This window comes from Onychostoma macrolepis, chromosome 03, assembly GCF_012432095.1.
Source record: "Onychostoma macrolepis isolate SWU-2019 chromosome 03, ASM1243209v1, whole genome shotgun sequence".
NCBI lineage: Eukaryota > Metazoa > Chordata > Actinopteri > Cypriniformes > Cyprinidae > Onychostoma > Onychostoma macrolepis.
The window spans coordinates 39,876,108-39,892,360 of record NC_081157.1 but is presented as its reverse complement, the minus strand read 5'-3'; the positions used below and the strand labels follow the sequence as shown (position 1 = coordinate 39,892,360).

Genomic DNA, 16,253 nt, shown 5'->3' with positions numbered 1-16,253 from the left:
ATAGCTTTATTTCAGTTGACATGAACAATGAACATAACAATGAATGAAGGTAACATGAACATTAAATAGTTTTAGGTTTAGTTAATAATAACAACACTGCCTAACACAACAAGTTATCTAGGAGACAAATAAAAAAGAAGGGGAAAAAGTATTTTGGTAATGACACGTAAAAACTTGTACTCAAAACACAGAAAAATATTTAATTGCAGCCCTAATTTAAAAGTTAACCTTTCAAAAGTTAAAATGAAAAGCCGTAATTAAAGGCTAAAAACGTTTACATTTATTATAAGCTTGTCTTGGATAACAAAAATAACCGCGATTTTATTGGCCACCACCACGTATGTCAAAAACAAGCCCCTCCTCCTCGGAAGAAGGCGGATTACGGAAGTTCGTCCCTCAAAGCGGAAGTGAAGGCCGAGGCCCGTCGACTGGAGACGCATCAGGCAGCAGGAGGGGTATTTTCTCTCAGCCTGACAGCCAAGGATTTGACAGGAAGAGAAAAGCGCCGCACTCATATCTCAAGGTAACCGCTGTCTGGTTTTGGTACTGATATGATTATTAATAGGCTGTTGCTAGCTGGTCGTGGTTTACTGATACAGAGGAACTGTCAAGACTGTTAGCCGATGCTCATGACGCTCCTGAGCCGCTCCTCTGGATCTTTCCCTCAGCGACATAATAAAGGAGTAACTCGGGCCTCTCTGTCTGTTTGTGTGTCATATATTCTGAACATGAATAAACATGACGGCAAAAGTTCAGCTTAATAGAGAAGGCCTTTATGGGTGCGTACACAGACGTATGTGTGTTTGGTCAGCAGCTCTGAAGTTTGACCATCTCGTTACAGCAGGGCTTCCTTGTTTTCATGGCTTATCATTTGACCGTTGTGATGCAGCCACACGCATCTCCGAGGTGTCGCAAAGCGCCGATTGCATTGCGATTAGTATGGTGATACTTCTCCAAACGTACATCTACACGTCTTTTTATCTCTTTTAAAAACTTATCTGAAGCCCTGCCCGTTTTTACCAGTGTAGCAGGTTCACCGGCGTTCAGTTGAGTGCTTGTGGTCAGAGACCGTGGGAGGTGCAGATCAGAAGTGAAAGACGGACGGAGGACTTCATGAGGAAGTCAATAATGTGGCCTGAGGCTTGATTGACAGGTCAGCTAGATGAGTCATCACTTAAGATCGCACAAACATTGATATGATCTTAAAACTATGAGACAATATGCTTTTATGCTTCTCAAGATCCCATGATAGCAGTCCACACACACACACACACACACACTTGTTTCACTATCCTTGTGGGGACATTCATAGGCGTAATGGTTTTTATACTGTACTTACTGTATGTGTTATTGCCCTACACCAACCCTACACCTAAACCTACCCCTTACAGGAAACTTTCTGCATTTTTAGATTGTCAAAAAACTTAATTCTGTGTGAATTATTAGCTGTGGGGTTTGCCTGTGGGGACCTCAATTAAGTTTAGGCAGATTTAATTTATGATTTTATTCACATGTATGAACAGTGATCATTGCACGTATAAAAAGCCCACCAAATATGGTAAACGTGGAAGCTCATGTATGTGAGTGTCCATGCTAATTAATTGTTACTTATAATTTAGTAATCAAATACATTGCATAATAAAACTTAATATTTGAAACAGTGCATCTGTCAATTCTTTAATAATAACTGTATGTTTGATAACACAATTCTGTATTTTTTTTAGCTAAGCAGATGAATCATATTTCTGTTCTTGTTAGTGAACAGTGTTTTTAGAACTGTTTATCATGTCTTAGAAGTAATAATTAGTTTATAATTAGTATAATATTTATATATTATATATTAGTATATTTATATATTTGTGTAGTATATATAGTCTTCTATATTAAGATTTTTCATTCTATATATTAAGATTTCTTTAATATATATTTACAACATAAGTACATATTTCTCTTCATACACATACTTTCTTTCATTAATTTTATTGTGTTGTGAATGTTCACCTTTGATACAGTGAGGATTTGAAATCTTTGTCCTGTTGCGCAGAGTGAACTTTTGTTCAGCAGAGGCACTTGATGCACACATGACTGCAGAAACCTGCTTTCTTCAGCACTGTTTTACAGTCTCGTAATTCCATTGTCTTTGAGAGATACAATATAGGGTTACATCTTATTTGTGGTTTTGTTAGTTTTGACGTGTGAGGATCTATGCCTACCTATTGCTTAACATAAATAGCATTTGATGTGAATGAATATAGAAAGAGTCTTCATTTCAATGGAAATGTGCTTCAGTTAATGTGTGACGCTTTCTTGTTTTGGCTGTCACTGCAGGTGAGCAAACAGGAACAGAATATTACTTTCATCTCCTAGTTCTGCTCTGCAGAGCAAATTGGCTTTTCCCAGCATGCTTTATGACTGCTTGAGGCATTTTAGGTCATCGAGAAGGCTGTTTTTTTTTTTTCTTCCATTAAAGCAATCAAATTTAAATTTCTTCATTGGATTGAAATGGCCATTGTCAAACAGATGACTTGTAATATGTTGATATTGAGGTTTTTATGAGACACCAGGGTGTGATCAAGGTTATTTTTTGCTTTTGAGTGCTTTCTCTCCATTTATGATTATGACTCTGTCAATTATGTCGTTTTACACAGGTTTTCCTGGCATGACATTAAAACATTAACACACAAATACAAGGTTCACAAAGTGAATATTGTGATTTAGTCATAAAGGTGTTTGTAATTATCATTTTTGTGTTTGTTATCTTTAGCTAAATTATTTTGCCTAGTTGAAATCACTCTTAATAGAAACAAGTATGCCATTATTCACAATAACCTGAAAAATAAATTAAGTACTCAAAAGATCTGGAAACTTGTTTACATCTATGTTTTCTGTCTGCTTCAGTGTTCTTGTTGTTAGCTAAAACAATATTTAAAAATTGTTAATTGAAATAAAATATAAATTATAAAATATAAATAGTAAAAAAAACGTATATAAAACTTAATATTAAATTGGAAATGTTGACTTGGCAGCTAACTGAAATAATTTTAAGTTGAAGTACTAAAATTATGAAAAAAAAAAAAATGAAATAAATTAAATCTAAGTAGAAATATTAAATAATAACGAAATGACAAAACTACTGAAAACTGAAAATATACTAATAGAAGTGCATTTTTAAATATAAAATAGTATATAAATAATGCTGGTCTGCTTGCCAACAGCCAAATCAGCCTTTAGTCTTCAGGTCTTGGCGAAGACACACAGAAGAATGTTATGATATCAAGAAACATGTTTATGTAGGAAGCACAAACCACCTAATGAATAACTCAGATCTGCACAACTGAAGATGAAATGTTTGAACTGATGCTGAAGCGGCTGTAATGAACAGGAACAATCGGAGCACAAAGTAGATTACATGCCTGCACAAACAGACTGAGAGATGGAAAAAGCCATTGTCTGATGGAGCGTTCAGCGTTTTTATTGTAAGATGCATATAATAGCATCTGTTGAGTTTTATTATTAATGAATGCAGCTGTTGAGCGCGTCAATTTGCCCTTCCAGACAGTCGTTGGGCAGGGTGTGGGTGTGTTGTTATCTGTGTGTTTGCTCTGCATAATTGAAATGACTTCTTACAGTAGATAGACAGTCTTCTCTAACACACCCTATCAGACGTGTGTGTAATGATCAGGCTGCTTGCGGCCCTATGTTGGTGATGCATGCGATTTCCTTCCAGCTGGTCAGTTTCCTGGAGAGCATTTCCTATTTCCACATTGTTGTGATCCCTCCCTCTCAGTGAACTGTTTGATGGGGGAGGGACGGTGTTATTGCAGTCCTTGTTGGATTTAACCGCAGCACTGTATATTCAGCTGGTATGATGTGATTTCACAAGAAATGGAAATGAGCCATAATCGTTGGAATGCTGGTGACAGTGTTTCAGGTTGATGCATGTACGCCGCACAGGTGTCACAACCTGCTCGTGTCTTTCGGTGAGGTGGCCAGGAAGCAAATCAGTTGGCTCTTGTTCTGATAGTAGTAGATTAAAATGCAATGCCAGGAACTTACAGCGGTGCTCTGTGGAATTTTATTTGTGTCATTATCTGGAATTTGGTCACTTCAACTTTTGTTTCAGAAGAAAGGGGCATTTCGGTGAAGAGAGTTATGATGATGAAACCGTTCTTCCACAGTGAGTGTCTGATGTCATTAATGACATTATGAATTGAACTTTATAAGTAGGCCTATTGCCGCAAGTTTCGTTTTGAGATCAGTCCATCTGCTTATAAGATGCTTTGGTTCATTGTTAAAAGTCCTGTTAAAAAGTAGTAAAGCAGAACATATGAAAATCACATCAGTATTTCATAAACACGCTCTCTGTTAGGGCTGGGCGATATAGCTTAAAAGAATTTATCAACGATATGTTTCATATCATTTGGTATCGATAATTATTGACTTTTTTATAACCTTTTTTAAAACAAAGCGCAATAGAAAAAAATCTTTAAATTTAACTACTGTGTTTTTAATTTATCCAATTTAATGAGACAAACAACTTTTTTTTTTTTTTTAACAGTCAAACAAATATCTCCTTTTTTATGTGTTATATGCAAATTAAATAAGTTTTATGGAAACTTTTGGCTTGTCTCCCGAGGCCACAGGAGAACGCAATGAGCAAAACAATGCAGCGTATTAAATTGTCAATGCAATGAAATAACTGTCCATAAAAAAACGTGCATAACGTCTAAATTAACGTATATAAGTCAAATATAATTTCGTAAATTGCATAAACAATTATGAACAAAACAGCATCATGTATTGATGCATTCCATAATTAAAAAAAGGGTCAAATCGCCGATCTCACAGATTGCATTTGAAAACATATGAGGCGCAGTGAAAAGGAATAAACCTCCACAAATTGTCCGTCCAAAAAATGCGCTGAATATGCATTCTGTGTGAATGGCTTGGTTTCTGTTTTAAAGGGGTCATATGACGTTGCTAAAAAGAACATTATTTTGTGTATTTGGTGTAATGCAAAGTGTTTATGTGGTTTAAGGTAAAAAAAACACGAGATGGAAATTTTACGCCCCTTATCGTATTGTGATGCCGTGTCCCAGCACGACGACACAAAAACAATAAACCCCATTACAAACGAGGCATTTGTTGCATCCAGTGGGGACATAATTACTGATTATAATTGCATCATTGCATCGCGCCACGTAAACATTACCATGTCTGCATTTGTGATCGGAGAAACGACAAACAACAAGCACTACTCTACACAGCTCAAAACTCGCGTTTGAATCGTCTGGTGGCAAATTCTTTAAATAAGAAAACGTACTTAGAGGCTGTGAGTCAGAAGCGCCAGACTGTCCTTGCAAAGTTGGAATTGCCCCACTCTTTGAGCATAGCTGGCAGGCTACTCCCAGGTTCAGGAAATAGTCCTCCGTAAAATGTGCTGCACACACTCGAATATTTGGGTTTGACTGCTCTGGAACAGTGTTGTAAATACAACTTAACCACTGATTTCTAGTTGTGTCCTCTTTTGGAATCCCAAACAAAGTAGCTTCGCTTTCACAACAAAACACAGCGTCTCCAGGACATGACGCCGGCGGCAGCAACAATACTACAGCGAGAATAAAAGTCCCGCACTCTTTCTTTGCATATATGTTTGGGCGGTGTTTTGCAAATCTCCCCACACCGTGACGTAGACATGTGGGGGCATGTTTGAATGAGCCGTTTTAGGGGGGCGTGGTCAAGTCTTAACTTTTATAAAGAATATCTCTTTGGTTTTGAGACTTTAGTCTTTGCAACTTCAGGGATCTTATCTCTGCACAAACAGCTTGTAAAACTCCAAAGAGAAAGGAAAACTTGAAATCGCATCATATGACCCCTTTAAGCTAATCAAGATCTTCTACTCATTGAGCTACTATATTTCTCTAATAATTTGAATGAATAACTCAGCAGCGGCGCGTCTCGTGGGCTAGACCAGTGGTTCTCAAACTGGGGTACGCGAACAAAATGCTGAGCTTTGGCATTCGTTTAATTCTACCCCAACTTAAAATAACATTAAAATCTAGCATGTATTTTGGAAAATGCTGCTTCTAGTATAAAAACAGGAAAATGGGAGTGCCTTAAATGGTCAAATGACATCAAATTACCTCATCTTTTGCGGTCAAAACCTACTGCATCCACACAAGCAGCGTGCATATGATAGGATGCCTGCAGAGTATGCTGCTTTAGCAAATCGCGCTGCTGTTCATTGTATCTTTAAAGTAGATTTGTAGCACTTAATAGCATGAAAAACAAATATTGAGACGGACTGTATAGAGATTGATACAGAAACATACCTCGTGCGAGTTATTGTTTTTCATGCTTAAAATACGTGCAAGAATGCAATTTTCCCTGAATCCAAACGATTGCAAATGCGACATTGATTTTATAAAACGGTTCAACAAAAAGGTAATATTAAGTGAACATTTTACATTTTAAATGTAGCCTACATTTTAAACACAATATTGTCAATATTGTTTGTTATATTTTACAACGAAATAACGAAATCTGCAACAGAACAGGTGTTTCCAAGCAACAGCTTTGTTTCGTTAGTGAAGGAATCTGCAGCTTTGAACGATTCAGCGAGTCAGTGATTAATAACCGTTAAATGTAAATGTTAAAATCTACAGCCATTTGCTTCGTTGCTGAATGAATGAATGACGCGACACCTCGCTCATTAAGACAGTTACTTGCCGCCACCTACTGGTGATTTTTGTTTTAAGTCTACAAGTATCACTTCATTTTGCCATCATTTATTGCTTTATTTATTATATTAATAATACACTTAATGGAATGTTAAGAATATGACATGAAACACAACATACAATTAATAAGCCTAGAAAAACGTTGCCTCTATAAAAATAAAAAATGCACCTGTAAATCAATTTATTGGGGCAAATATTGTCCCTTAATTGAAAAGGTGTGACTGCGGTCTAAGTGGGGGTACTCAGAAGAATGTTAAATGCCCCAGGGGGTACGCCACTGTAAAAAGTTTGAGAACCACTGGGCTAGACTAACAAAACATTAAAATGCAACAACGTCACTTACATCATCATCACCGCGTCTTGCGCACCACTCATGACGCTCCCTGACGCACACCTAACATTCGACTGTATCATTTTTGCATTCAATTGTGCATTCAATTTACCATTTTCTATTCACAATCTCCTCATCACAGGCAGGCACAGCACTCATGTTCATATTTGTGTGTGCTGTTTGCGTCACTCATAGCACGTGCCTATATCGTGCGCTATATCAAACATTTTTTCTGTCGTTATCGATGAAGCAGTACCGTCGATAAATATCGATACCGAGAGTACCGCCCAGGCCTACTCTCTGTCTACACACTTCTTCTCTGGTAAAATTCATTTAGTATATTTGATCCTTCGTTGGCCTCACTGTGAATATTATTCTCTAGTCTGATTTACAACTGTGTGATTTATTCCAGGTGATTTTGCTGGTGGAATTTAATTTATTTTTAAGGCATTTGTTTGGCCATGAGGTTTCATAAAGTTATGATTATATGTTTGATTTAACACAAACAATTTAAAAAAAGAAAAAAGAAGTAAGTGATATAAAAATCTGTTGTTGTTAAATTGTCTCTGTCCTTTTGAGCAGATCATTTTTTTTAAATCATTTAGAGATCATGTGTGAACTCGACCTTTTCAAAAGTAAAATTTTTTGAAAGGTCAGTAAATCATCTCTGGCAATTTTCTGGTATGAGAAGTTGCAGCGTTACCAGTAAATTACCAGTATGATGCTATGTGTGAACATAGAACAAGATTGCCAGTATGAGCATGTACAAGGTCTGAATGCTCTGACATAAGACATTTTGGCCAGTCATAAAGCTCTGTCAAAGTTGTTTACACTACGCTGTGTTCCTTTTATTTGTTTACATAAATACACACTAGATGGACATCTGACCATTGTGCATCTCACACTCGAGACCTTGCCTTTTTTCAATTCATCAGTGCTGCGGCTCTGCAGTTACTATTGTGTAGTGTGTACTATAGTAATTATGTGTCTCACACAATGTGTTTTTGCTCATTTTTACATTTTTTTGTCAAATTAGACACATTAGCGTTTAAGTGTAATTTCTGATGAGGTTTTCCAGACTTGTCTATTTAATCGAAGTTTTCTGTGTATTGAAACTCTGGTATGGTTTTGTTGAGATTTTTTGGTTTGTTTCTATTTAGGTTGTACCACTTTCTCTATCAAGGCATGTTGAATTGAGAAGGTGTACTTTTCAAAAGTGTGTGTGTGTGAGAGGGATTCTAAACCTCCATCACATGCTTTGGATTAGACTGAACCTCAAGACATGATGTTGGCAGCGACATCTCACTCTCCATAATCACTTTTTTCATTGCCCACTACTTACTACTTCAATTGGCCTTTTCCTGCAGTTATTACCAGGATATATATAGGTTAATGGTGCTAAAATGAAATTTTTTTTTGTGTTGCCACTTCTGATGGCCTAGCCCTCAACACAGTGGATGAAGGTCCGTCCATCTGTTTATTGACATCTATCTATCTATCTATCTATCTATCTATCTATCTATCTATCTATCTATCTATCTATTAGTGCTGGGCGGTATACCGGTTCATACCAAATACCGGTGTTTATATTTTTTATGATATGAATTTTTAAAATACCGCAATACCAGTGTTATTTAAATAACGTTCAGAACGTGACACTGTTTGAGAGGGGTCTCTCTTCACTATTGCATTGTGGCGGGGACACAGCTGTATGTGTTACTAAGCATGAAAGTTCTTAAGCTAAGTATAATTATGCTGCTGCCACACATATCTATCTATCTATTACCATGCCTGCAGCAGAAAGAAAATCTGCTTCTGTTTTCAAATAAGGACCTCAGGGTTACTGTTAGTTCTTCTTTCTGTATCTCTGTATTCCTGTATAATAATCACATTCATTTTCTCTCATCTTTATTCTCTCAGTTTTAGTGGTCTACTTCAATTCTTGCTGTCTGTATTTGGCTTCAGAGGATCCATGGAACTTTTCTAATAAGCAAAAAGTAACACAGAAACCCAGTTTGCACAAAAAGAGATGTTTCAGGAGTTGAAAATATGTGTTTGCCCCTGCTGTGATTTTATTTATCAATCTGAAAGCCTAAAGAAAATGTGATGCCACAGTCTGTTGTCCATGATGTGTTTTGCCCCAAGCTGAGCTGAATGAGGCTCTGTGTTATGCTCCGAATAACAAATATACACATAAAAAAAACAAGAAGTTCTGACCTGTTTTCAACATCTTATCAGTCGATACGGTGCAGATAATTTTGGATCGCTGATAAGTGTAGGTTGTTTGGGGAGCTAGGTTAGTGTACGTGTAACATGACACTGATATTTACTTTGTGTGTTTTCATATTGATGCTTTTAACTGTAATTGCAGCACAGTGCGGGTGGAATCTGTAAAGGGGACTGTTTTGTTGTGGTGAGCTTTATTGAAGCATTATGGGGTGGTTAATGGTTAGTGCGCTGGAATGGTGTGATAGCTGTTAACGACCTGTAATGAGTCCATCCTTTCCGTTCACTCAACTCAAGAGTGTCACAGTCCAGTGTTTTATAATATAGCCATTTATATCTGGTCATTTATGTGTTTTGTTGATCAACCTCCTCCTTTTTTCTTTTTCTCTAGGTTTGTTCATCCAGTAGGGGCCATCTCTCCATCTTTTTCTCACTTTCTCTCCCTGGTTCTCTCACTCTCGACCCCATCCTCCCCTGAGCTCCGTTGATCCTGGTTCAGGACCTCTCTCAGATCCAGTCAGCCCTCTCCTCTCCTGTTGTCCGGCCTGTTGGCATGGCGGGGCGAGGTGGACCAGCGCGGACCAATGGTGCGGCCCCCGTCGGGAACAAAATATGCCAGTTCAAACTGGTCTTGCTAGGAGAGTCTGCCGTGGGCAAGTCCAGCCTGGTGCTGCGTTTCGTCAAAGGCCAGTTCCACGAGTATCAGGAGAGCACCATTGGAGGTTAGCTGGAGTGTGTTTATGTCCAAGCTTGTTCTTTCTAAAGATGAAGAGATTTCCTCACATTTTTGATTATGAATTTGCAGCACAAGAATGCACACAGGTCCTGATCTCCATCTTGAGTTTTGACGACAAATATAGCAAACTGTTAAAAATATAGCAAACTGTTATAAAAATGTTAGGGGTGCACAATACAGTTGAGGTCAAAAGTTTACATCCCCCTTTCAAAATCTGCAAAATGTTAATTATTTATATAAGAGGGGTCATACAAAATGCATGTTATTGTTTATTTAGTACTGACCTGAATAAGTTTACATATAGTCCACAAGAGAAAGCAATAGTTGAACTTATAAAAATGACCCCATTCAAAATTTACATCCCCTTGAATCTTAATATTGCGTTGTTACCTGAATGATCCACAGCTGTGATGTTTTGTGATGGTTGTTTATGAGTCCCTGCCTGCTGTTCTTCAGAAAAATCCTTCAGGTCCCACAAATTCTTTGGTTTTCCAGCATTTTTCTGTATTTGATCCCTTTCCAACAATGACTGTATGATTTTGAGATCCATCTTTTCACACTGAGGACAACTGAGGGACTCGTATGCAACTGTTACAGAAGGTTCAAACACTCACTGACAGGAAAAACTCTAAAAGGAGAAATGCATTAAGAGCTGGGGGATGAAAACTTTTGAACAGAATGGAGATGTGTACATTTCTTATTTTGCCTAAATATCATATTTTTTTCATTTAGTTATGCCCTTCAGAGGCTACAGAAGATAATTACATGTTTCCCAGAAGACAAAATTTACCCTGATCTTCAAATTCAAACAGTTTAAATAAAACTGTAGAATATCTCCTTTAAAAGATTAGCTACAGGATCATATCTTGAAACACAACACATTAGTGTTAGTGAGAACACTCAACGTAGAGCAAACTCTCTGCATGTATGAGGTTGTGTTGATATGTGGTGAGAGGGCTGGGCTCGGTCAGAAGCAGACAAGCTGGTTCTTACTTGCTAATCACATGACTACCACATAAGTTATACTGCAGCATAAAACAGACACGCAGTTATGCATGTGCATGTCTGATCACATAACCAAACACGTTCTGCATACAGCTTGAAATGGTATTCGCTTTTACATTTTAAAAGATTTACGTTCTCCACTGTTTTAAAGAGTTACATGGACAAAGAGAGCAGACAGGAAGGAGTTTGGTGACCAGAAGGAAAGGGAAACAGTCAACAATGGGGTTTCCTGAGTGTGTGCGCTAGTGTGTCCCTCCGTTTTTAAGTCGTCAGTGTCTCAGGGGATCTTTAAGTGAATTAGATTATGGACATTAATGGATTTGTTCCATCAGGGCTCAGTTTCATATTTAGCAAGAGATCCATTCTAGTCAGCCATGAGGAAAGAAAACTGCTGGGAGTGACATTTGGTACAGGCAGGATACCACATGCTTACACAAGGCTGACAATAAGGAAATCCTCAGCATTTTTTTTTGTCCTTCTACATATTTTCCTTCAATGCCATCATCCTGTCGTCAGTGAGCAGGTCAAAGCTCAGTGCTGTGAAGAATTTAATGTGAGCTACAAACATGTGACCATGGCACCTGACTCAGCACAATGTTTGGAGTTGAAGGGATTAGAAACTTGCATGGTCTTTCTTATTCTCCGCTTCTGCACGCTTGTGTCTGCATCATTTTAATGTGTTCTAAAATCTACATTTTCCGAAGAGTTTTAGAGTGCTTGCCTGTGCAAATGTCACAATTGTGATGGTAAATTGTTCTGGGTGGTTACAAAAGTGTTTCTATTTGGTCGCTAAGGTGTTAGAGTTTGTTAGCATGTTTCTAGTTGTTTAGTCGGGTGTCATCTCTCATCATCTGATATCTTTATATGTATATTCAAAAGTTTGCTGCTGGTTTTTTTAAAATGTTTTTAACAGGTCTCTTATGCTCACCAAGGCCACTTCAATCACTTATTCAATCATTTATTTGATTGAAAAACTGTAATAGTGAAATGTTATTGCAATTTAAAATGACTTATTACCCTTTAAATAAATTTTTTTTTATTTCTGTGATGCAAAGCTGGATTTTCAGCATCATTACTCCAGTCTTCAGTGTCACATGATCCTTCAGTAATCATTCTAATATGATGATTTGTTGCTCAAGAAACATTTCTTATTATCAGTGTTGAAAACAGTTGCTTAATATTTTGTGAAAAACCATGATTTTTTTTTTTTAAGGATTTTTTTTTTTTGTGTGTGTGTGTATTAACTGTCTCTTTTGATCAATTTAATGCATTCTTTGTGCTAAATGACAGTTAATTTCTTTAAAAAATTACTCCAACCTTTTGAACAGTAAATGTATGAGCAGCAGTAATAATAGTAGTGCTCTGCTTAGCACTGATACTAATTAAAACTGAGTGGTAAATGTAAACGTAATGAGATACATTTTATAAAATTTTATTTCTGTTCCCTTTGACTGTGATCTAATTTCTAACCCTTCTGCTCAGGAAATGTCTATGCCAAAAGCAGCTTTCAAATGTTTTTCAACACTCATGTTTTTGGCCTGTTCAGCTGTGACGAGTGGCAGATGATTTTGTCAAACCCTCCACCACATAACTGTACATTAAACATCAAATAATCTCTAAATGGTCTGATCATGACAACATATATTTATGTTTTTTATTCTTCCTCTCAGTAAGGAAGTGCTAAAATGATTAGTTTTATCATATGAACTGATACACACTGGTGTCATGTCATAAACATTTCTCTTTCTCTTTCTCTTTCCTTTTTAGCTGCTTTCCTCACACAGACAGTCTGCCTGGATGATACAACAGTAAAGTTTGAGATTTGGGACACAGCCGGACAGGAGCGGTATCACAGCCTGGCCCCGATGTACTACAGAGGAGCCCAGGCTGCCATTGTTGTCTATGACATTACTAACACAGTAAGTGCCCATGGTTATGAAATCAAAACATTTAAGTCTGAGTTTTTATCAGACAGGTGTCCTGTATAGCCAATCATTTACCAGCTGAGGGTTACGTGGCACCTCAGCTGCAATGTGACTTTGCCAGCCATGTATCGGCTCTAATAAAGGCTGACATCATGCCATTGTGCTCAGCAGAAGGGTAAGGTCTGAATAATAAGGTTTCACCTGACTGACTGCTGGGGTTAATTATTATTCTGTAGGATACAGTCAGACCTTTGCTCAAAGTCAAGCAAGTCACAGTGGCAGTGCAGTTCCTGTTGACAACCTTAAGCTAATGTATGTGTGATTGTATCAAAATACAGTATTTTATTTTTTATTTAATTTGTAATATGTAAAATATTTTAAAAGTGGCATATCATGAAAATCTGACTTTTTTTCCATCTTTAAGTGCTATAAATGGGTCCCTGGTGCATCTGCCAACCCAGAAAAAGAACAACCCAGTAATTTTTTTTTTTGTTAAGCCTTTCTCTGCAAGCTCATGAAAAAACAAGCCGCTCAGATTTCCTTTCCCCGTGATGTAGGAAGGGGATCTTATTATAATATTACCGCCCCCTTAGTCTGCAAGTTTCCATTGTGTTTTCACAAGGGACATGTTCAAGCAAAGCATGCTAACTGTTTTGTCTTTGGCTGCACTGACGAGCACAGAACACTGTTTAGAGTCCCAGCCTCAGAGGACACAAGAGAGCAGTGGATTTATTGATTTATTTACTGTATAATTATGCTGCTGCCACACAGATCTAATATAAACATGCCATTTCTTTCCCAGCCGTTTACCTTCACAGACATAAACTTTGTGTATTTGACAGTTTAAGCGCAATAAGACATGAAAGAGAACTCGCATGCCACGTGCCTACCGCTTTCTGTTCACGTGCCTACTGTATGTGCCCTACTAAATGCAAAAAAAGTGAAAATTTCATCCGATGTCCCCTCTAACAATTACTTCTCTGCTGTTTTCCTTTGCACTCTTAGGACACATTCACTAGAGCAAAGAACTGGGTGAAGGAGCTGCAGCGTCAGGCGAGTCCAAATATCGTTATTGCTCTGGCCGGCAACAAGGCAGACCTGGCCAACAAGAGAGCTGTTGACTTTCAGGTGTGTTTATATGAACGCAAAATAACCTATGTGAATCTGCTTCTGATATGTTTTTAACACATCCACATGCTTTCTTTAGGAGGCGCAGGCATACGCAGACGACAACAGCCTACTCTTCATGGAGACGTCTGCAAAGACCGCCATGAACGTGAACGAGATCTTCATGGCTATCGGTACGATCTCATCTCTCTTATTGACTCTCTCTTCAAGCCCGGCACAGCAACATGACACCAGTTTCACCTGCCGCAAAAACGCTCAACCAGATGCCACACCCAATCATTCAAATACTGCTGGTGATTTAATTCAGTTCAAATCTAGTACGTTTATGAAGAAAATTTTCTTCTCTATCTCTCTCTTTAGCCAAGAAGCTTCCGAAGAACGAACCGCAGGGTGGAGCAGGAAGTGGTGGACGGGCCAGAGGAGGCGTCGACTTACAGGAGACAGCACCTCAGGGCAGAAGCGGCCAGTGCTGTGGAGGTGGCAACTAACCATCGGACCAATCAGCTGGCAGATGCACCCAAGGACTGATACAGACACACAAACACAGTATGAATCCATAGTGTGAGATCCATTCACTTATGACCCAGCTCTGAACTTTGGCCAGTTAGACTGTACCATACAGCTTCAGAACTGGAAACTGGCCATCGATACCCTTGTAAATCGACACGTTAATGTTTCGACCAGTTATTCCTCCCAAAAACAGTACATGCACATTCAAATACAAGCAAACACAAGCAACGACACAAATGTCTCTGCCGTCTGTGATTTTCAAAGTTATTCAATTTGTCTTATATAGAGTTTTGACAAAGCAAATGGAGACAAACATGTGATCAGATCTAACCAATCGCATTTAAGACAAAAGAAATTCCAGACTGCTGCTGGTGGAAAAACAAGTTGTCTCTCCCTTGTATTTCCTTATCCTCTCATTTGCTCGTTTGAATGAAAAATTTAGTGGCAACGCCACTATTCAAACTCGCTCTCCCTTTTGGTGGATGCATACTGCCAGTATTGAGTTACACCTCATCTTTCCCCTGCTCTCCTTGATCACATGCCTCCTTTGTTGGAGAGAAGAAAGATCGGAGAATGAGCAAAGAGGCTAATTTCCATCGATGTCAGGTTGTTCTGTAGATCCTGTATTATTTCTATTGTATTAGTCTCTCGGACGTCCACTACTCCAGCACAAATGAAACCAGTATATGATTTAATAGGCTAGACTTCTTTTCTAATCATTTACATATATCTACTTGTATATCTAAATGCATTAACAGGTGGTATAACTCCGATGTGGTGTTGTTGTTTTTTTTCCTTTGCATTAATGAAATGTTTTTGAAATCAGACTTGGAGAAAATGCATATAAATGACACAAGGCAAAATCAGCCTCCTCTGACCAAAATCACAAATATTTACGAGGGGAAAAAAAGATAATGTCACTGTTCTTGTACTCTTGTTTTTTCCTTTTATTTTCCTGTGAATATGACCCCAATCATTAGCCATTTCAATTCAGCACCTTTGTAAGAATTTACTTGTTTTTGTACTTGAGGTCTCTTATGAGTGCACTGGGTATTTCTTTGTCCTCTGACAACGTCATTTTCTGTCAATATTGTTCCCTCCTGTTTTATGTCGAAGGATGATTCTTTCGGCCGGCATTTTCAGCATCACATGTGACCTAGCACAACAAATGTGAACGGTGACCCAGACGTCTCAAGCAGGGTCTGAGGAATGAGGGAGGCAATGGACAAAAACAAATAAATGGAAATACACAAACCTAATAGAACTTGTAATTTTACCAATAAAGGAGGGGAAGGTATACGTTCTGTTTGTGTTGTTGTTGTTATTTCTAAATATAGGTGGTGAATTTTTTATTTTTATTTTATAAATTCCTGCCCTAAATATGGTTGGTAATGGAGGTCTTTATTCATCATTATTAAATGAATTTAAAAGTAACTCTTATGTTTATATTGTGCTGGCAGTTGTTTTGAGTTACCAATGTTATTGTATCAAATCACTGTTCGCAGTCAACCAAGATTAAGTTAATTAATGCTTGAAAGTGTCCAATAACAGGGTGGTTACTAAGATTAGGTGAATAGTATTTGGCTGGTCATGTGATCCAAACATGGTGGCCCCCCTGAGGGGACCCTCTGCATGTATGCTAAAACAGCTTT

General features: G+C 37.9%; 1 protein-coding gene across 1 annotated transcript; it reads left to right on the top strand.

Moving 5' to 3' along the window:
- The first annotated feature begins 372 nt into the window (after nucleotides 1-372).
- Nucleotides 373-15,905, top strand: rab5c (RAB5C, member RAS oncogene family). Its single transcript, XM_058771054.1, has 6 exons — nucleotides 373-523; nucleotides 9,689-10,019; nucleotides 12,806-12,957; nucleotides 13,969-14,091; nucleotides 14,171-14,264; nucleotides 14,452-15,905. The coding sequence occupies exons 2-6, from the start codon at nucleotides 9,851-9,853 to the stop codon at nucleotides 14,577-14,579; spliced, it is 666 nt and encodes a 221-aa protein (XP_058627037.1). The 5' UTR covers nucleotides 373-523; nucleotides 9,689-9,850; the 3' UTR covers nucleotides 14,580-15,905.
- Nucleotides 15,906-16,253: the final 348 nt, after the last annotated feature.